At 39.3% G+C, this 23,503-nt stretch overlaps 1 protein-coding gene across 1 annotated transcript in view; it reads right to left on the reverse strand.

Annotated features, from left to right (window-relative positions):
* Positions 1 to 5,959: 5,959 nt before the first annotated feature.
* phlpp2 (PH domain and leucine rich repeat protein phosphatase 2) overlaps positions 5,960 to 23,503 on the reverse strand; it is a 105,048-nt gene continuing 87,504 nt past the window's right edge. The window contains exons 14-19 of the mRNA XM_073907553.1: positions 20,903 to 21,065; positions 19,254 to 19,384; positions 19,013 to 19,126; positions 17,144 to 17,338; positions 12,356 to 12,587; positions 5,960 to 10,909 (exon numbers count right to left, since the gene is read on the reverse strand). Coding sequence (XP_073763654.1) covers positions 9,641 to 10,909; positions 12,356 to 12,587; positions 17,144 to 17,338; positions 19,013 to 19,126; positions 19,254 to 19,384; positions 20,903 to 21,065 — 2,104 coding nt within the window. The 3' untranslated portion in view covers positions 5,960 to 9,640. The remainder of the gene's footprint in view (positions 10,910 to 12,355; positions 12,588 to 17,143; positions 17,339 to 19,012; positions 19,127 to 19,253; positions 19,385 to 20,902; positions 21,066 to 23,503) is intronic.

Below are 23,503 nucleotides of genomic sequence, written 5' to 3' on the forward strand. Positions count from 1 at the left end.
TGGCATAGATATAAGATACTGGAAATATTCCTCAGAGATTTTGGTTCATATTGACAGAAATGGAGACTTTGAGCAGGCAACATTTTTCCAATCTTCCATCGTCCAGTTTTGGTGAGCGTGTGTGAATTGTAGCCTCAGTTTCTTGTTTTTAGCTGACAGGAGTGGCACCTGGGGTGGTCTTCTGCTGCTGTAGCCCATTCGCCTTAAGGTTGGATGTGTTGTGCATTCAGAGATGCTCTTCTGCATACCTTGGTTGTAACGAGTGGATATTTGAGTTACTGTTGCCTTTCTATCATCTCCAACCAGTCTGGCCATTCTCCTCTGACCTCTGGCATCAACAAGGCATTTGAACACACAGAACTGCCGCTCACTGGATATTTTCTCTTTTTCAGATCATTCTCTGTAAACTCTTGAGATGGTTGCGCGTGAAAATCCCAGTAAATCAGCAGTTTCTGAAATACTCAGACCAGCTGGTCTGGCACCAACAACCATGCCATGTTCAAAGTCACTTAAATCCCCTTTCTTCCCCATTCTGATGCTCGGTTTGAACTGCAGCAGATCGTCTTGACATAATACAAGACATTTCATACATTTAGAAAAGCACTTAAGAAACAAGTTATTATTGTACAAACTTAATTATTTCTGTATATTTTTATCAGTTAATAAATACAAATTTGATTGGATGGAAACTTCATAATTAAAAAATTTCATACACTTCAAAAAAGCCTTATGGGGCACTTAAAAAGTGTCATAATTAATTATGCAAACTAAATTAATTCTGTAGATTTTTATCAGTTAATAAATACATTTTTCATAGGATGCAAAACCATAATACATGAAATTTCATACATTTAAAAAGCATGTGGGCACTTACAAAATTGAGTAATAATTAATTTTATGCAAACTAAATTATTCCTTTATATTTGCATCAGTTAATAAATTCAATTTTAAATGGATGCAAACCAACAACAAAAAAAAAAAACCAAAGCCTTATGGGGCACTTAAAAAGTGTGTTATAATTAATTATGCAAACTAAATTATTTCGGTTTTTTAATCAGTAAATACTATTTTTTGATTGCATGCAAACCCATAATACAAGACATTTCATACATTTAGAAAAGCATACGGGACACTCTTAAAAATGTGAGTTATAATTATGCAAACTAAATTAATTCGTAGATTTTCATCAGGTAATAAATTAAATTTTTTAATGGATGGAAACTTCATAAACAAATTCATACATTTAAATAAAGCCTTTTAAACTTAAAAAGTGATAGTAAATGATGCAAACTGAATGATTTCTGTAGATTTTCATCAGTTAATAAATTAACTTTTGATTGGATACAAACCCATAAAACAAGATATTTCATACATTTAAAACTGCAAATGGTGCACCTAAAAAGTTATAATTAATTAAGCAAACTAAATGTTTTCTGTAGATTTTTTTTTTGTTAATAAATAAAATTTTGAATAGATGGAAATCCAAAATACAAGACATTTCATACATAAAAAAAAAACTTAAAGTGAGTTACAATTATCCAAGCTAAATTAATTCTGTAAATTTTTTTATCAGTTAATAAATACAAATTTGATTGGATGGAAACTTCATAATTAAAGAAATTTCCTACACTTTCAAAAGCATATTGGGCACTTAAAAAGTGTCATAATTAATTATCCAAACTAAATTATTCATGTGGATTTTCATCAGTTCATAAATACATTTTTGATTAGACGCCACCCCATAATACAAGACATTTCATCTAAAAGCATATGAGGCATGGGAGTTAAATTATGCAAACTAAATGATTATTTCAGTATATTTTCATCAGTTAATATGTTCGGTGTCAATGAACGGCTCAAATATCAAGCATAATCTTTAGTTTTCCATCTCTTTACGTTATACAAACTATATAAGAAGCATTTCAGGTCATGCATGAAAAACAACCGTGAGACATCCACGAGCCGTGTTTCACAGTAAAAATCTTTATTGCTACTTGGCTGAAAAGTGAATTAAAAATACAGCTTTCTGCTCAAAACTAAGCATAGCAGCATCTGAAAGGAAACGATGAGCCAGCACCCACTCGAAAAACAAAAAACAAATGCAAAGACGTACAGTCCTATAGCTGACACGCAGCAAAAGTGCTCGCATTCGTCCATTCACTAAATCAGTAAAACAACTCTAAACTAAAAAATACAGTTCAATAATTTAACACAATGAAAATATCCAGCAGCTTACTGCATGCTAAAATAGAAACTTAAAAATATACAATATGCTCCGGATATTAAAACAATTTCTTATAAACAGAAGAGTTTATATTTTATACAAATGATCACGTTATAATATAGTCTTTATATATATATTTATATATTTATATTCATTTATATAGGGCATGCTTTCTCACATTGAATACATGAATAATTAGTACCGTAGTGGGCGACAGTTTACCATTCTGCACTGGAGGACCTAGAAATTTGCATGAAAACGATGAAGTACAAAAATAAACCTCAGCTCCTTGGCATTGAGAGGAAATATTAAAGCGTCTCTTAAAAACAAAACGCACAGAAACCATGACGAGGTCGAGCTTTGGTCACGTCAAACAACAGGCGCAATGTCTTAATCCACGTCTCTGCAGGACCAACCGTGAATATGTGCAAGGAATACGCCAGATAAAGATGCATTCGAAAGCAAATTCTGAGCTCCGCTAGCGTAAAACCACAATCACGCTACATGCACCGACGGCAACTCTCACACTAATGAACAAACAGGCTTAAATGCTTTAATTGTTTTAAAAGAAAACGTTATTTAAAGTGAGCGCTAGTTTCTGAACACTCCCTTCATCTGTGATTGGTCAGACAGATAGCCCCGCCCCCCACGCTCAGCAGTTTGAAATGCTCTATTCTATCCAAAGAGATATTAAATAACCAGTTAACCATTGATTCTGTACAGAAATTCCACCAATCAGAGTCGCAGCGAGAAAAATAATCGAAATAGATTTTTAGCTCCGCCCACTAATTATTAAAAAATAATGTTGGAATATTTTTTAAATAAAGTGTGCGATAATTTTAAACCCAGCCTTCATCTGTGATTGGTTAGACAAAAATGTAGCACCACCCCCATGCTCAGCAGTTTGAAACACACACAGAGAAATCAAATGAATAACTGGTTGATTCTGTACAGACATTCCACCAATCAGAGTCGCAGCGAGCAAATCGAAACGAAATAGATTTTAGCTCCGCCCACTAATAAAATAAATTATTTAAAATACTGTGAACTTATTTTTTAAAAAATGGTTGAAGAAAAAAATGTTGGAGCAGTTCAAAATTGAAGTGAGCACTAGTTCCTGAAAATTTTCTTCATCCGTGATTGGTCGGACAGATAGCCCCACCCCCTAACGCTCAGCGGTTTAAAATGCTCCATTTTATCCATAGAGAAATTAAATAACCAGTTAACCATTGATTCTGTATATAAATTCCACCAATCAGAGTCGCAGCTAGGAAATTAATTGAAATTGATTTTTAGCTCTGCCCATTAATTATTAAAATATAATGTTGGAATATTTTTAAAATAAATAGTGTGCAATAATTTTTAAACCCTGCCTTCATCTGTGATTGGTCAGACAAATATGTAGCCCCACCCCCATGCTCAGCAGTTTGAAACACACACAGAGAAATCAAATGAATAACTGGTTGATTCTGTACAGACATTCCCCCAATCAGAGTCGCAGCGAGCAAATCGAAACGAAATAGATTTTAGCTCCGCCCACTAATAAAATAAATTATTTAAAATACTGTGAACTTATTTTTAAAAAAATGGTTGAAGAAAAAAATGTTGGAGCAGTTCAAAATTGAAGTGAGCACTAGTTTCTGAACATTTCCTTCACCTGTGATTGGTCGGACAGATAGCCCCACCCCCTAACGCTCAGCGGTTTAAAATGCTCCATTTTATCCATAGAGAAATTAAATAACCAATTAACCATTGATTCTGTATATAAATTCCACCAATCAGAGTCGCAGCTAGGAAATTAATTGAAATTGATTTTTAGCTCTGCCCATTAATTATTAAAATATAATGTTGGAATATTTTTAAAATAAAAAGTTTGCAATAATTTTTAAACCCTGCCTTCATCTGTGATTGGTCAGACAAACATGTAGCTCCACCCCCATGCTCAGCAGTTTGAAATGCTCCATTTTATCTATAGAGAAATAGAACGAACAGTAACTGGTTGATTCTGTACAGAAATTACACCAATCAGTCGCAGCAAGCAAATTGAATAGAAACAGTTTTTAGCTCCGCCCACTAATCAAATAACATATTTAAAATACTGTGAACTTTTTTTTTTTTTTTTAATGGTTGAAGAATTTTTTTTGAAGCAGTTTAAGATTAAAGTGTGCACTAGTATCTGAACACTCCCTTCATCTGTGATTGGTCGGACAGATAGATAGCCCCACCCCCTAATGCTCAACAGTTTGAAATGCTCCATTTTATCCATAGAGAAATTAAATAACCAATTAACCATTGATTCTATACAGAAACTCCACCAATCAGGGAGTCGCAGCGAGCAAATCAAAATGGATTTTTAGCTCCGCCCACTAATCAAATAAAATTTTTAAATACTGTGAACTTTATCTAAAAAAAAATGGTTAGAAAAAAATGGAGCATTGTAAAATTATAGTGTGCACTAGCTTCTAAACACGCCCTTCATCTGTGATTGGTCAGACAAATATGTAGCCCCACCCCCTAAATATATATTACTTATTACTTACTTTTAGCTTAGCTTAGCATAAGTCATTGAATCGGATTAGACCGTTAGCATCTTGCAAAATTGTTTTAAAAGAGAGATTCAATCATTTTCCTGATATGAGAACTATACTCTTATTCTGGCGTAATAAACAAGAGACTATGCCGCAGTACCACAGGCACAATGAAATAACTAAATGTCCCTTCTGTCTTATACATAATGCAGCTACAGAGGATTTAAGCTTTAAATAGGAAAATTATCAGGCTCATTTTACACTCCTAGTTGAGTTTTACTATTTCTGAATTTATTTAGCTAAACTCCGGGTTTGGAAGGAGCACTTTTAGCTTAGCTTAGCATAAACCATTGAATCAGATTAGACAATTAGCATCTCAAAAAGTGTTTTAATTCATTTTGATTTCCATCAGCCTTAGTACACAAAGTAACTACAGAAGATTTAGGTTTAAACAGCAAAATTATCTGAACTTTTTGGTGTCCAAAAAAAATGTAAAAATAAAAAGTGGAGTGTTCCTTTACGCATACAGCTCTGTTGCTATTTTTAGGCTCATATGGCTAGGAACAATACTCTCATCCTGACGTATAAGTCTGCAATTATATAACTTTCATTATATAATGATATAATTTTCAATCTGTCCAAGTACATGATGTAAACACAGAAGAATCAAGCTTTAAATAACAGAATTATCTGAACTTTTTGCAAACGATGCTAATGGTCTAATCCGATTCAATGATCTATGCTAAGCTAAGCTAAAAGTGTTTCTGCCAAATGTGGAGATCTGCTGAATAGATAAAAAAAATGGTCAAACTCAACTGTTTAACTGTAGGGGAGTTCTAAAATGAGCTTATTTTGCTAAAATGTGGAGTGTTCTTTTAAGCATACAGCTCTGTTGCTATTTTTCAGGCTTATATGGCTAGTACTCTCATTCTGGCGTATTATTCCACAATTTTATAACTTTCATTATACAATTGTATCATTTTCTGTCAGTCTTAGTACATGATGTAACTACAGAATAGTCCAGCTTTAAATAGGAAAATTATGGAAAGTTTTTGGAATCGATGCTAATGGTCTAATCCGATTCAATTATCTATGCTAAGCTAAGCTAAGCTAAAAGTGCTCCTGCCCGATCTGGAGATCAGCTGCTTAGAATAAAAAATGGTCAAACTTAACTGTTTAACTGTAGGGGAGTTCTAAAATGAGCCTGTTTTGTGGAGAAGAAAAAAATTGGAGTGTTCCTTTAAGCATACAGCTCTGTTGCTAATTTTGAGGCTGATTTGGATAGGAACTATACTTTCATTCTGGCTTAATAATCTGCAATTATATAACTTTCATTATATAACTACAATTTTTTCCATCTGTCTAAGTGCATGATGTAACTACAGAGTCAAGCTTTAAATAGAAAAATTATCTAAACTTTTTGGAATCCATGCTAATGGTCTCATCCGATTCAATAGCCTATGCTAAGCTAAGCTAAAACTACATCTGGACATCACCTGATTGGGTTAAAAAATGGTCGAACTCAACTGTTTAAATGTAGGGGAGTTCTAAAATGAGCTTTTTTTTTTTTAAATGTGGACTGTTCCTTTAAGCATACAACTATGATAACATAGGGATCAATTTCTTGTGAAATACACTAACGCAACAAATGGGAATTAGAATATAAACCTTAAAGAAATGGTGCTTTAAGGCCATGACAGAAACAAACATCTGAGTCATGCTGGGCTGCTGCATCCCCTCCACTGGCTTCAGCTCTCAGTTAAACCCCAGGGAAGACTCCAATTCTCAAAATAACTCACTTTAAGTACCACTATTTTACAGCGTTTGGCACACGAGCTACAGTTTCAGGTCTGTAGGCAATTAGAATGAACAACTAACGGCAGCAAATGCTCAATTCAAAATCTGTTCGACGCAGGGATCCAGATTAGTTTGATGGCAGGCTTTTCTCCCACATATAGCAAACACTGGAAGTTTTGGCACAAGAGCATATAAACTAATCGAATAAGCTTGTTGTAAATGATAGAATTCACCTTGAGATGAGATGGCTTTAACGCACTATGAGCATACAAACACGCTTAAGCTCATTGATGATCTACAAATTCAAGTACTGGGTTTATTTTAGAAACTCGGCTGATTAAAAAAAAAACAACATCATTATTCTACACTAAAACATTGCTGCTTGTTTGAACTACTAATTTAAAATGATCCTAAAGGACATAATTTTTGAGGTTTTTTTTAGGACAGCTTAATTGTTTTATGTTCTGTCAACTTAAATTGTAAAAATTGTTAAGTTAAATTAACCGATTTGTGTTAAGACAACATGAAGGGATTGTGTGGAACCTAACATTTTGTTATAGTGTACAAAAGTTTTGTTAACAGGAACCAGGGCACAAGTGAAGAGCGGGGGTGGGGGGTGGTGTAGTTGGGTGGATGGGGGGGTTGTGGGATGGACCAAAGTAAAAACTGGTGAGGGTGTTGTAGAGGTAGTTGGGGGTGATTGTTGGAGGTGGGGGCGGTAGTCGCGGATGAAGGGAAAACATGGTGGGGGGGGTTGTTTTTTTTGGACGAAAGAGAAAAGAGGAAGGGTGGGGGGATGGGTTCATGGGCGAAAGTTAAGAGTGTGTGGGGGGGCGGTTGGGTCTGGAGTTGGTTGCGGACAAAAGTGAAGAGCGGGGGTGGTTTGGATCGTGGGCCCTTGATAATGTCTTCTTTGGGGGCCCCTAAAATGTGTGGGCCCTTTGAATCGTCATAACTTCCTCCCCCTAGAGGCGCCCCCTGACTAGAAATATTATAATCCTATTTAAGCACACGTAAAAAACGGGGGTTGGGGAGTGGAGGGTGCGGGGTGTGTGTATTGGGGTGACTGGGGGCAGGGGGGATGGGGGGGTAGTGTGGTGGGTGGTTGTGGGACAGTAGTTGTGGATGAAAGGTAAAACTAGTGGGTGGGTGTAGAGGAAGTTGGGGTGACGGGGTGGGGGTAGTGGCGGTAGTCGCAGACGAAAGGGAAAACATGGCGGGGTGGGGGGGTTGTTAGTTTTTTTTAACAAAAGAGAACAGGGGGGGGGGGGATTCACGGACGAAAGTTAAGAGTGTTGGGGGGCGGTTGGGTCGGGGGTTGGTCGCAGACGAAAGTGAAGAGTGAGGGGTGGGGGGTGTTTGGTGGTTTGGGTAGTGGGCCCTTGACAATGTGTCTGGGGGCCCCCAAAATGTGAGTGCCTTTAGAATCATCATAACTTCCTCCCTCTAGCGGCGCCCCTGACAGGAACTATTATAATCCTCTGTAAGCACATGTATAAACAGTTCATAATGAATTCTGAAAGTGCACCTAGGAAATTATAAATATAATCCAATACCACTGATGCTCTAAAATTGCCAATTGCATTTGATAAAATCAATTAATTTAATTTATATTAATCAAACATGGGCTTTGCGCTTCATGTCCCTATCTATGTATTAAATAATTATATAAAAAAAATAAACTTTAAAACATATTAATGAATTGTACAAAAAAACCAACAACTTCATTTCTGGGAAAACCCTGAAAAAACAACAAGAGTTGTTTCCAATGAACACCACTAGATGTCTCTTCAAACCATAAGCACAGTGTTTTACTGCACAGAGTTCCCTGATACTGTGATTGTGGCAATGACAAACTCAAATGACCCTTTGCTCAGGTCCCCTGTTTAAAAAAAAAACTAGCCTGTTTCCTTATACGTACGTACCATGCGTGGCAAAAACAGAGCACACACACCCAAACAGACACACTGCACAATACATCATATCATTTGCCCTTTTCCTCTCATACCGAAAAAAAACCCCTAAAATGCCAGCTGTTCACTTTTTTTTCCTTGATAATGAGAAAACATCCCGACTTCACTCAGATCAACAGCAAAACCACACTACTACAAAGACCCAATGACAAATTCGTGGCCCACAGGCTTGTCATGTAGTCATGGCACACTCGAACTTCAAGTACTCTAAACAACCCGAGACGGCTCAAGTTATGATTTCAGACAAGGTTGTAAGGTCTTTCTGCTCCCCAAACGACTTGCACCGAGAATTGGATGTACTAAGAGATGGAGGTTTGTGTCTCCATCCCGCTCTGACCTCCATCACAAGGCCGATTCCCTCTCCAGAGTTTTTGTGTCAAGTTCATTGTACTCTTGTACTGTGCAAAGGGTTCTAGAGACGCCCATGGCTTTGTCTGGAACGTCCCGAATGCATACAAGTGAGGAGATCAGGGGAGGTGGAGAAAGGTCTTTTCAAGGATACACCACTCATCCCTCGCTTCCGTATAGTCAGAGATCTGTTTGAAATATTCCTCGAGAACTTCAAAAGTGCAGATTCCCAACTCGTCGCCATTATGGGAAGGTAGGAGAGCAAGACTGCACGTACGCCAGAACAGTAAAGGCTCTCTGAGCCTCAACCGTCTTCAAGAGGCACTTTTCTCTTTTTTTTTTTTTTGGTCTCAGTTATTCTCTTTCCGCCAGAAGGCAAAATCATTGAAGCCTACTTTTAGCCTGTGACCTTTGATATAAAGGGCGAATGTCGAAATGAACTCACGCATGGTGATGTATAAGGTACTCCAGCTCCATGCTGTGGTTTTTGGTCAGGGATAGCCCATGTGTTTCTCCACAAGACCTCAATCTTTCAGATGTCATCGGTCCTGACATTTGCACCCATTTCCACCCTTCCGGTCCTCGTTGTCAGATCGGATGTGGGATTGGATGTGGCTACTCCATCGCAGATCAGCTCAAGAACGCACATGCAGGGACCCACTCATGATGACGGCGCTAAATAAGGACTGGAATATCTCGAAGGCAGGAAGAGTGTGCTAGCCTCTTTGATGTGGCACTATGATGAGGAGATGCTCCAATGGTGTGGTCCACTATAGAGCAGTGTCGTAGACGTCCTGTTGCAGAACAGTGCTGGGGTGGAGTCCAGGGATGGTGGGGTTAGGTTGGTCCCAGTTGGGATCTCTTGCTGAGGGCGGTGTTGATGGAGGTGGAGGCCCAGGAACCACAGGACTTTGACCCCTCAGCTGCTCCCGCACGTCCTGCTCCAGACTAGGTGGAATAATTAACTGATCCTCCGGATCTTGCTGAGCCGGTGCAGCGAAATATCCAGACTTCTTTTTAGGGGCCTCCAGTGCTACTTCAATGATGTTGTGGCTATCCTCTGGAGCCACTACAGAACCATTAGAGAGCTTCTTCCCGAAGAGGCTGGAGGTGGACGGAGACTTCTTGAGATCTGAAATCTCACGTCCACATACTGCCAACAGGCAGCCGTTGGTTGCAGAAACCACCACGCTATTTTGTAGCCGCATTTTGGTGGCATAGTCCAAACCCCTTGACTCATGGCGGCCATCTAAGTCCTTCGGACTTTCAGGTGGATTAGAGCGCAGCTGAAAAGCGCAGCAGTGAATGTCTACCTCCACCTCTAGCTTACTCCCGTTGGAGATGACTCCTTCTAAAGGAGCCTCGTCGTCGCTGTCCAGTCCATTGTCAGACTGGTTGCTGGAGAAGGTGGCACTGGAAGGTTGTCGCTGGAATAGAGCCGTATGCACTCCTGGGCCCAGACTTGGCAGGGGTCCTGTATTACACAAGGTAGCAGCAGGATGCAGACTACAACGGCGCTCCGGACGAGCTGTGGTTCCCGAAGATGGGTGCTCATCTGAGGCCGTAGATCCAGCCTCGCTGCCCACTTCCGAGGCGGACATCTCGCTGTTGAACTCTGAAGCAATGCCGCTACTTGATGATGGTGTCGCAGGGTCACCAGGGGACACCGAAATCGGTAAAGGTGCCGGAGCAAGAGATCCTCGCGGTTCTGCAGTCACAAGAGGAGGCTCACATGTACAGCTGTCTTCTCCAATACGCAAGGCAACCACAACTGCTCCGACATTATCCCGGCAGCCATAGCTCTGTGCCAGCGTGCAGAGCTTTTTGGCAGCAGCACGAGGGTCTCTGACAGCTAGCACAGTGCTCACTGCCTCCTGGTAGGAAACCTTCTGGAAGAGTGCTTTGTTTCCTAGGATCAGGAACTCATCTTGGGAACACAGAGGCTCTGTGTGCACCCAGGGTTTGGGAAGCACCCAGGGAAACAGGTAGGAGCAGCCAAGTAATCGTGAGCAGCACGTTACCCCGCTCACCTTGTTATCCTACAACACAAAAGAATCAAATGTTTAGAGGCGAAAAGAAGCTTTTACTGCTCACTCACATGGTTAAGTATAGTTTTACATTTTTAAATTAGCTTTTATTTCGATGCTATTTTTTATTTGCTGTACAACTTTAGTTTGAGTTCCTATCATTGATGTTTTGTTTAGTTTTTATTTTGTGAAAACATTATTATATAGACCTTTTTCTTGGAACGCAAAATTACCCATTATGCTTTGCGTGTATGCGCAAGGAGAATGCGAAGAACTTCCGGTCGGCAGCTGATGCGTGTAAACAGTCACATTTGGACAGCTTTGAAACGATAGTTTTAATCTATTTTACCTGCTTTTATCCTCTTTGAACTAATACTGTTGTCCATCAGCACCATCTCCTGGACTGATCATTTAAAGAAATGCGATCAAATAGGATGGAAAACAGCTGCTGTGAGGCGTTTTCCCCTCGTTGTCAGACGGCATCTTCTGCAGTTTAAATAAAGCCTCGTCATCGCTAAAGTCAACAGTTTCTCTTTATTTCAAATATATAACCAGCCCAAACAAATGTAATTCACCAAAATGTTTGACACACACACGTAGCCTGTACTGTGCCACTGACACACTGATTTAATAACTGTGACAAAGTGAAAATATAGGCTAGTGTCAATTCGAAATGACAGAAAAACACAAACCGTGGTAAAAACAACACACGAAATAAAACACAAACGGCTCGCGATTAGAATAAACAGCAAATCAGCCAGCAGAGGATCAATAACAGACTTTAATTGGTCATTTTTGTAATTTGCACGACTTTCATACCTGTTAAGTTTCATGCCAGTACTCTGGTTTGCTCTCTCTCTCTCTCTCTCTCTGTGTGTGTGTGTGTGTGGGTGTTAAAGAGCCGCTGAGCTAACAGCTGACAGGCCGGGAACGCACACACACACACTATATTTCTGACGGCAGACACGTGAACTAGGAGAACGTTTTTCTCGTATTTCTGACGCGCTTGAACCACATGTGACAGATTATAACGGCTTTAACAGACACATTTCTAAGTTGTATGTAACAAAAACACTCTGTTATCCATTAAAAACGTTATTGAAACCCATTTTCGGAGCGCAAATTACCAGTTGAACACGCTGTAAACGGAAGCTTTCAGCATTCTACCGGAAGACGCTGGTTGCTATGGCGCCCTCCATGCAGCAGCCATGAAAAAGGTCTATAGCTATATAGTTGGTTTTAGATTAAGTAACTCTATTGACTAGAGCCTGACTAGAGTTCAGTGACTGCTAGTTTCAGCGTTTTCATTTATTGTGATTTTGTTTTTCTTTATTTCAGTTAACAAAAATGTTTTTTGACCAATAGTTTTAGTTTTTTGTTAACTAAACGTGCTCCCTCACAGCCATCCCGATGACACGAAGCCTCAGCCAGTTAGGTGAAATGAGAAAGAACCAATACCTCGGTGATAATAGCTTTAGCCAGTTTGACACGCTCCGTCTCCTCGGCGCTCTGTTCCAGGCTGAAAACTTTTGAGAGGGCAAGAGGTTGCCCATCACGGCATAGTACAGCTTGGCAGGTGCCCACGTTGGCCACAGTGAGGCTGAAGTAGCTGCCAGGCTCGGAGGACTCATGATGGATGTAACAGAGCAGAGCAGAGGCACCAAGCTTTTGGCCTGCCATGCCAAGTTTCCTGCAAAAATGATCAACAGATATAAGAGAAATGCATTTAATAGTTACAGCCAAGAATCCAAATTATAAGGTCAGCAGAAGATTTTGTTGTTCTGCACATGTTATATAAGGACAAAGTAATGTACAGTCAAAGCAGTCCCTAATCCCACATGACAAAATACTGTCGTAATTTACATTAAATACTAGTGTTTTTGACCCATTCTATTGTAAAGCATTAGAATGAATCTGTTGTGGTAATCCTATGACTGCTTCGATAACACAACGACTATAGTAAAATAAGCAAATGGCCCAATACTGTAGTTTTCAACATACTACAATACACCACAGTATGCAATACAGTTTATCAGTTCAATATTGTTAATACTACAGTATGCTGCAGAATTCATTAAAAGAGCTGTAATTACTATAATATATACAGCATAATACACATAATATAATATGGTTCAAAAACAATAGTATTTCCTATGGGTCACACTTTACAATAAGGTTTATTAGTTAATGTTATTTATTGCATTCATTAACATGAACAAACAATGAACAATACATTTACTACAGTATTTTTTCATGTTAGTTAACGTTAGTTAATAAATATACTGTAGTTCATTGTTAGTTCATGTTAACTCACGGTGCATTAGCTAATGTTAACAAGCACGGACTTGGATGTTAATAATGCATTAGTAAATGTTTAACTATGATTAATAAATGCTGTACATGTGTTGTTCATGATTAGTTCATGATAGTAAATGCATTAACTAATGAACCTTATTGTAAAGTGTTACCTTACTATGAATACCTGAATCACCTGAATAGGGAAGTCCCAGAGTAAAATGAGAAAATATGATACAAATATGATCGAATATGGAAAAACTGTCTTTACGCTGTTTATCTGTTTTTATATTGTTTGTTTTTGTTTCATTTACACTTGTCTCTTTTATTTCTGTTTATGGAAAGCACTTTGAATTGTCACTGTGTATGAAATGTGCTATATAAATAAACTTGCCTTGCCTAAATTACCATAGTATTATTTTGTGTAAAATGGAAAGTTTTGCATCAATGTGGGGTTTCTTTTGCAATAATGACCCTCTGATAGCACATTATCCCCTACACTTACACAATTATTAGTGTATATTGGATATAATACAAACTAACATTTGGACATAATCTTGAAATGTGAGAAGAACGGATGGTTTTGCATGACTGGTCAATTAGAATTAAAGGTCACCCTTTATTTTAAGGTGTCCTGGTTACAGTGTAACTATTAGTTTAATTACTGAGTACCATTAATTACATGTACTTAATATATATTTAGGATTAGAATGTGGGTTAGGGCAGGGTGCGAACTATGGTGGAGCTAAGCTCCCCTAAGGATTTGGGCTTCCCTGAAAGCAGGAGTCCTAAAAAATATTGACAATGTGTTATTTTGACGTGCAGTTTCAGTATTGTGTAATGTGATTATGGATTATTATGTGGAAAAAGTGCAAAAATATCATTAATTCATGCATGACGGCGATTTACACCTCACTTAAAAAAAAAAAACATAACTACACATGCTATTCTTGTCATGAGCATCAAGGTGTGGGGGCGCTGCAGAGCAAAGTCCAGGCATGTCTATGACTGACAGCCATATGCTTTCATATGGACGCTGAGACACTGCTTATTCATTTTCCGAAACAAATGATGTGACGTTCTGTGTTTCATTTTATTCGTCTCATACAGTACGCCACCACAATGTTCTTTTTAACACTGTGACATTGTTGTAAACATGTTGGACAATTAAGCTGAAAGCAGGGTAAACTTGACAAAATGGAGCCCCTTTCATTTTTGAATTTGCAATTATGATTTACTGGAGTGAAAAGTGAGATCCCATGACATTCTACATTCCTATTTCAAATAAAAAAAAGCATATGCTGTCCTTAATGCCATCATGTTGAACTTATAGAGCGGATAGAAATTGATAGGCTACATGACAAGGTTATTTATTTTTTTGTTAAGTGAAACATATTTGTGTTTGTTGATTTTATATCCATGAATGTATTCCTCTCACAGAAGCACTGCAGGTAAAATTAGACAACAATGCTCTGCTGTTTAGGCTGATGTTGTTTGTGCACTTAAAAATGAATCCCTCAAAATATATTATATTAGTCACAATTATATTAAGATTTGTTTTATATTTATTGATTTTTTTCGTTTATACACTGCTGTTTAAAGACAGGGATCCTGTGTCTTATATAGCTTACATCATTGTGGCTAGGGACTGAAAAAGTGGGCTTCCCCAAAGCCCACAGTAGTTCAAACACTGGGTTAGGGTTAGTTGCATGTAATTACGCAACTACTATAATAAGTACCAGGGATCAAGCATGTTTTTAGTACTAAAATTCAAGGACTTTTCCAAAACTTTCAGGTTAATAAATGTTTTATGTAATTTCTACGTACACATGGTAAATAAGAAAAAAATGCACATAAGAACTTATTACAACAAAAAATATGTAACAATATATGTAGTTATTTTATTTTTCATTCATTCATTTTCTTGTCGGCTTTATCCCTTTATTAATATAGGGTCGCCACAGCGGAATGAACCGCCAACTTATCCAGCACATTTATACGCAGCGGATGCCCTTCCAGCCGCAACCCATCTCTGGGAAACATCCACACACACACTCATACTCTGCGGACAATTTAGCCTAGCCAATTCACTTGTACCGCATGTCTTTGGACTGTGGGGGAAACCCACGCGAACGCAGGGAGAACATGCAAACTCCACACAGAAACGCCAACTGAGCCGAGGCTCGAACCAGCGACCTTCTTGCTGTGAGGCAACAGCACTACCTACTGCGCAACTGCTTCACCCTTGTTACAGATTCAGGTAAAATAACAGTGCTGATATTGTTGGATCTCAGTGCTGCATTTGACACTGTCGATCACAGCATACTTCTGGATAGGCTGGAAAACTGGGTTGGGCTGTCTGGCACGGTCCTCAAATGGTTCAGATCTTATCTTGAAGGGAGAGGTTACTATGTCAGTTTAGGTGATCATAGGTCGAGGTGGACACCCATGACATGTGGAGTCCCACAAGGCTCGATTCTGGCACCTCTCCTGTTCAACCTTTACATGCTCCCTCTGAGCCAAATAATGAGAAAGAACCAAATCTCCTACCACAGCTATGCTGATGACACTCAGATCTACCTAGCCTTACTGCCTAATGACTACAGCCCCGTTGACACCCTCTGCCAATGCATTGATGAAATTAAAAATTGGATGTGCCAAAATTTTCTTCAGTTAAACAAAGAGAAAACTGAAGTCATTGCGTTTGGGAACAGAGATGAGGTTCTCAAGGTGAATGCGTACCTTGGCTCTAAAGGTCAAACGACAAAAAAAATAAGGTCAAGAATCTTGGTGTGACTCTGGAGTCAGATCTGAGTTTCAACAGTCATGTCAAAGCAGTCAGTAAATCAGCATACTATCATCTCAAAAATATTGCAAGAATCAGATGCTTTGTTTCTAGTGAAGACTTAGAGAAACTTGTTCATGCTTTTATCAGCAGCAGGGTGGATTACTGTAATGGACTCCTCACTGGCCTTCCCAAAAATACAGTCAGACACTTGCAGCTCATCCAGAACGCTGCAGCCAGAATTCTGACCAGAAGCAGGAAATCAGAGCACATCACACCTGTCCTCAGGTTTTTACACTGGCTGCCAGTTACATTCAGAATAGATTTTAAAGTATTATTACTGGTCTATAAATCACTAAATGGCCTAGGACCTCAATTCATTACAGATATGCTCACTGAATACAAACCTAACAGATCACTCAGATCTTTAGGATCATATAAACTAGAAGTTCCAAGAGTTCAGTCAAGGCAGGGTGAATCTGCCTTCAGCCACTATGCCCCTCACTGCTGGAATCAGCTTCCAGAAATGATCAGATGTGCTCCAACATTAGGCACATTCAAATCAAGACTGAAAACACATCTGTTCAGCTGTGCCTTTGCTGAATGAGCACTGTGCTGCGTCCGACAGATCGCACTATTATGTTTTTCGTTTTCTTTTTCATTCTTTTATAACCTGTTTTAACTCATTTTAATTAGTTTTTATCTGTTTTTAATAATTTTTATTGTCTGCATTTTATGTTCCTAAACTTGTCTTTTTTATTCCTGTTTATGTAAAGCACTTTGAATTGCCACTGTGTATGAAATGTGCTATATAAATAAACTTGCCTTGCCTTGCCTTGTTTATTTTTATATCTGTAAAATCGTTTTTAGAAAAGACTTAAATTTCTCAGGGTTTTTAAAAACATTTTGGGTTTATTTATTTTTCCAAATGTTTTCCACACCTCGGAAAATGACTTAACAAAATTCCCTGACTTTTCCAGGTTTTCCAGGACTGTATGAACCCTGAAGTACACAAACATCAATTACTCCAAAATTTGTATTATCATTATCCATTATCATACAAACCAGCAGATAAATAAATGACTTATAAATAAAAAAAATCAAAGCTAAATCAAACGTCTGAGAGTGTGTGTGTGTGTGTGTGTGTGTGTGTATGCAAAACACACCTATGAGAGGTCAGGAAAGTGTTGCACATGTATACACTGTCCACACTAGAGTGCTGTATCTCCTCTGCCAAAACATCTCCCATGGTGCACTGCAGTAACCTGGAAACTTCCTCATTGCGGTCACCATCGAAAATCCCATAGGCAGCCTCCGTACTGTCCCCGAAGCGATCCACAGCCAGCACAGACACACACAACCTGAAAGCAGGGAAAAAAACAAAACAACAACACCCAACCCAAATGTTACACAGCGTACCATATTGCGTTACAAATACATTTAATGGGGCGGTAATCGATACATCTATATAATGCATACGCAAACTCGGCCTCACTGACAAACGCACAAAAGTTGGCCCCCTTCGGTGCATGAAGGGAGGATGAGATATTTGAGACAGTGCTTTGAAACTGGAGGTAATGCCCTTCACGGGGGAAGCAGAGCACACTGAGGTCACATTAAACATGTAGAAACGAGACGTTTAAGCCTATGGGATTCTGCATTTAAACCAGGCCCCCTGCTGCAAAATCTATCACCAAAATGCTACGATTATTCCGAGAATGCTGTTTTCATGCCATCCCCGTAGTTCATAGATTGAGAATTACTCATCTGGAGTCAAATCACATGGGGTTGGATTTATTACATTAGATACTGTAGTGTTTTTGAATCCTACTATAGTAACGTATTGGAATTATCTGTTGTGGTAGTCCGGTAACATAACAACTATAGTAATATAAGCAAATCGCTACAGAGTGAAAAACTGTGCTGTGATTGGCTATAGAGTGAGAAACAGAGCTGCGATTGGCTATAGAGTAAGAAACAGAGCTGTGATTGGCTAGAGTGAAAAACAGAGCCGTGATTGGCTATAGAATGAGAAACAGAGTTGTGATTGGCTGGAGTGAAAAACAGAGCCGTGATCGGCTATAGAGACAGAAAAAGTGCTGTGATTGGCTACAGAGTGAAAAACAGACCTGTGATTGGCTATAGAGCATAAAGCAGAGCTATGATTGGCTACAGAGTGACAGACAGAGCTGTGATTGGCTACAGAGTGAAAAACAGAGCTGTGATTGGCTGCAGAGTGACAGGCAGAGCTGTGATTGGCTACAGAGTGAAAAACAGAGATATGACTGGCTAGAGAGTGACAGGCTGAGCTGTGATTGGCTACGGAGTGAAAAACAGAGCTGCGATTGGCTACAGAGTGAAAAACAAAGCTGTGATTGGCTGCAGAGTTATAGACAGAGCTGTGGTTGGCTACAGAGTGAAAAACAGGGCTATGATTGGCTACAAAGTGACAGGCAGAGCTGTGATTGGCAACAGAGTGAAAAACAGCTGTGATTGGCTACAGAGTGACAGGCAAAGCTGAGATTGGCAACAGAGTAAAAAACAAGGCTGTGATTGGCTACAGAGTGACAGACAGAGCTGTGGTTGGCTACAAAATGAAAAGCAGAGCTGTGATTGGCTATAGAGTAAAAAACAGAGCTGTGATTGGCTACAAAGTGACTGACAGAGCTGAGCTAACATGCTTAACCACGCCCCTCCAGCTGTCAGTTTCGACAACAAACAGAAATGGTGAGGGGGAGGAGTCTGTTAGGTTGTTATAACTCTCCCGAAACTCTTTCTAAATGAAATGCCTACTTTACTACATCCAATCAGCTTGCAGTTGGAAAAACAAGCCACGCCCACTGTTTTCTCATTTAATATTCCGTTTCGTTAGAAACTGCCTCATAATATGAAAAATAAATTGATCGCAGCCTTCAGTTTATGCAGACTTTAAATGTTTCATCCAGTTTTGTGCATTAAATCTCATCTTTATTTGGAAGCACAGCTACTGTCAGGCACCCTCAATTGTTTCTATTTCTGAGACTCGAGATCCTCACTTGTTCCTCTGGCCACACATCTCAGCGTAACCATGATCCCACAGGGTGGACGAGGCCTGTGCGTCTCCTGCGCTCACAGTGGGCTTCTGGTCCAGCTTCAAAGTGCTGATGTGACTGGAAAAGAGGAGGACACGGAGAGATGGCAGAGAAATAAAAGAGCAATTAACCGCCGCTGTCCGAGTGTGTGAAAGCATCTTGATATTCGTCAACTGTTTAATGAGTGGAGATTTCTGTGTCTCACCTGAAGAGGTTGAGTGTTTTATGCTCTAACATGAGGCTGCTGTTGCCCGTCAGGTCCAGCTCCTGCAGGGTGGACGGCAGAGAGTCTGGCAGCAGGATTTCGGTCTGCTCATTACAGCTCACGTCCACCAGCTGCACAATGCACAAGGTACAATAGAGAATATTCAAACATCACTCAATCACCTCACTCACTTTTCTTTGGCTTTTCTATTAGAGGGGTAGGGTGGGGGTGTTCACGACAATTTTTCAATATAATGTATATAAATTGGTTATTAATATATTTATTGTCAAATGCAACTATTTATTTAAAATACAAATTTCATTTATTCATTCATTTTCTTTTCGGCTTAGGCCCTTTAATAATCAGGTGTCGGCAAAGCGGAATGAACCGACAACTTATCTAGCATGTGTTTTACGCAGCAGATGCCCACCCAGCCACAACCGAACACTGGGAAACATCCATACACACACACACACACACACACACACACACACACACACACACACACACACACACACACACACACACACACAACAGACAACTTAGCTTATTCAATTCACCTATAGCGCATGTGTTTGGACTGTTGGGGATACCGAAGCACCCAGAGGAAACCCACTCGAACACGGGGAGAACATGCAAACTCCACACAGAAATGCCAACTGACCCAGCCGGGGCTTGAACCAGTGACCTTCTTGCTGTGAGGCGATCGTGCTACCCAATGCACCAACGTGACACCCTTAGGCCAAATAAATGTTTTATTTTGTTTTATTTTATTAACACTTTAATTTGATTTATTTTTGATTTTTTATTCATCATTATTAATTCATTATACTTAATATTTTTTTTATTTTTGTTTAAATTTCTGTTTTATTTATTTTATTCTTTTCTATTCGATATTTATTTATTCTTTTCCTTTTTGTTTTATTTTATTTTATTAATACTTTAAATTATATTTAATTTTTATTTATTATCATTATTATTTTGTTATAATTATTACGTTTTTATTTTTGCTTAAATTTCTATTTAATTTATTTATTTTATTTATTCTTTTCTATTTTATTTATTTATTCTTTTCCTTTTTATTTTATTCTATTTCATTCTGTTTTTATTTTACTTTAATTTTGACGCCTAAAAACACAAGTTATGATACTAAATATAAAAAGTCTTAGAAAAAATATATGAATAAATATCTAAACAAATACAAATGTTAAAAAAATATATAAATACGCAGTAAAAAATTATTGGTGCCTTCAATTTTTTCGTTGATTAAAATGAGCTTTTCTAGTCATCTCAACTCACATCAATCATTCATTCATTCATTCATTTATTTTCTTTTCAGCTTAGTCCCAGGGGGGACCCTCCAGCTGTCAGTTTAGACAACAAACAGAAAATAGTGAGGAGGAGGAGTCTGTTATGTTGTAATAAAAATCCTTTTCTAGATCTTTCTCAATGAAACGCCTACTTTACTACATCCAATCAGCTGGCAGTAGAAAAAAACAAGCCACACCCACAGTTTTCTCATTTAATATTCCGTTTCTCTACGAATTATGTCAAAAAAAAAAAACAATCGCACCTTCCTCTTCATACACACATTAAGACCATTACAGTATTTACACCCAGGCTTTCACCATGTTTCCCCCCACACTGACCTTGATCTCGGGCAGGCTGAGGACCTCTGGGAACACACTGATGTGGTTGGAGTGGGCGATGAGGCTGTGCAGTCTCTTACAGCTGGAGACGGTGGACGGGATGCTCTTCAGCTTGTTCCCGCTCACGTTCAGCTCCTCCAGGACCTCCAGCTTACTGAGTTTGCTGAAAACATGACAAGAGGCCATTAGGAGTCTCAGGGCGTACTCACACTATGTACAGTTGCCTTGAACCGGGCCGAAGCACGCTGGTCCCCCCTCCCATCTCTCCGCACTCACATTACATTAGAGCCTGAGCACGCTTGCGTCATCGATGATGCGCTGTACAGTAAAGCGCCCTCGCTCAGCACAGTGGAGATTTCTTTAGATATATTGTTTTTGTCGTTTGATATGCAGTGACACACAGTCAAATATTTCGCCGATCAGATCAGCCAGTTTTAACGCTCATAAACAATCATAAAGCCCTCGTGCTGCAGAAATTAGGAGGTTTGCTGAAGGTGCAGCTGTCATGCAGTGAGGGGTTTGCGTCTTTAATAATCTACCACAGTTTGCGCTCATTGAACAGTAAGAATGATTAATAAATCCATATCAAACAGTCCCTTAAAAGTCACGTCTCGCTTTCAGTTTCAAGCTCAGGCGCACTTTGCACTCAAACCACGCTCTGGCACACCTCTTCCAACCAGGCCAGGGCAGGCCATGTGAACCGTGCCTGAGCCCGATTCAGAACACTCACACTTCTCAAACGATCCGGGAAACGGGCCTGTGCACGGTTCTGATACTATAGTATAAAGCTTGGTTTATACTTCTGCGTGAAGTGACCGGCATAACCCACATCGCAAGTAACGCACGTAGCCGTGCATTTATACTTCTGCGCTGTCTCTGTTGGTCTGCATTAACACTTCTGAAACGCTAGTTGGCAGTGAGGTGTAACTGTTCCTCTGTGTCGAGTTTCTTCGCTGATGTTTTGCTTTTCCTGAGCACTTCCTGAATGTACAAGTGGCTCAAACTCGCTCATTTTGAGGCAGGAACCGGCGGACGTACAACAACTTTAACTATGAGGTAAAAACAAAACAAAACTTTCCATCCGGAGCTCCTTCACGGGACTCCACACTTGTAAACAATTGCTCCATCAGGCTTGCACCATTCGCACGGCTCTCGGTCCTGCCCAGACTCGTCAGCGCTACCAAGCAGACCAATCACAGAGCTTGCGATATGCGTCGTTGCGACGTGTAGTTACAATTTTTTAAAAGGTGCACATCAGCGACGCTGACGGCCATGGCGTAGGGCTATGCGTCAACGCCGTAGCATACGCGTGCGTTTGACACAGAAGTATAAATCAGCCTTAAGTGTGCCCTAAAAGGCCCCTGAAACTCCCAATCTCAGCAGGGTGTTTTCACACCTCTAGTTTGAAAAAAGGAGAGATAGATAGTGACTAGGTTTACATGGACACAAGTCATCGAATTATTTGCCTTAATATTTACAAGACAGTAATATAATTCAGGTGTTTAGACGAGCTGCTTTTTAAATGTTACATTCATGATCCTGTTTTACATGTTACAGCACATAATTTGATTAACATCACTGCGTCACCACGCTAGCCCCTTTTCCTCTGGAGTTTTATGTAATTTCAGGTATTTCATTCTCAATTTGTCAACTTTACCTGCAGTTTGGCACTTTCAGTTTCATTCAGGAACATTTCATGCATGCCCCCGTGACAAACAAGATATTGGATGTGAGGAACTGCTGGAAGAGTGTAGTTTTAATTAAATTTTTGATACCGCATGCCGTATAAGAGAAAAAAAAACCTCTGTATTTCGGTGTTTACATGTTTACATTCGGAGAGCAGCAATTACAGCAGATCTCTCATGTCCAAAATATTGTAGGGATGTTAACATACTGTAAACTTAGAAACTAAATCATTCTGACTAAGGTGTGTCCAAAAACTGAAAGAGTACTGCTGACGATACTAACGAACTTTGCCATCTGAATAAACATAAAGAACATTGATCACACACTTACCAAATGCATAGATACAGAATAATCGACACAAACTGGAACTGCATCTTTTTTTAAAAAAAAAAGAAAGAAGACGAGCCGCAAATCCGGATTTCACCATATCCAGATGCGAAAAGCTCTCTGGGAAAAATATGTTCCTTACAAGCATATTTTTGTCACGTACTGTGATACCACTGTAATTCACTCATATGGGTCCACACGAGATCTGTGCTCTCATCATGGGGAAATGAAAACAAAACCTTTCTTGCGGCAAATTTATAAACGCAACACTGACGCCCTGTGTCTCCAAACAATTCTTTTCTTCCACCTGTTTTAATTACGGTTGGCAACACAACGTGGCATCTCTCTGAACACTGTAACAGGTAAAAACAAGTCTTTGAAGCTATCATGCATATTAATGAAGTTACACCTTTACACAGTAGATTGTGCTGATTGGTTCGAACCAAGTCTTTCTCATGAATTAATGCTGAAAACCGAAAGACATCATGTTGTCCCCATCGGTACAGACAGCCGGTTTCCATGCTGGAATTTACACAAGTATCTCATGGCTGTGACGCAGCTTCAAATTATCTTTAAAAAAATTAGCTC

The sequence above is a fragment of the Danio rerio genome, chromosome 7 (genome assembly GCF_049306965.1).
Source record: "Danio rerio strain Tuebingen ecotype United States chromosome 7, GRCz12tu, whole genome shotgun sequence".
Classification (NCBI taxonomy): Eukaryota; Metazoa; Chordata; class Actinopteri; order Cypriniformes; family Danionidae; genus Danio; species Danio rerio.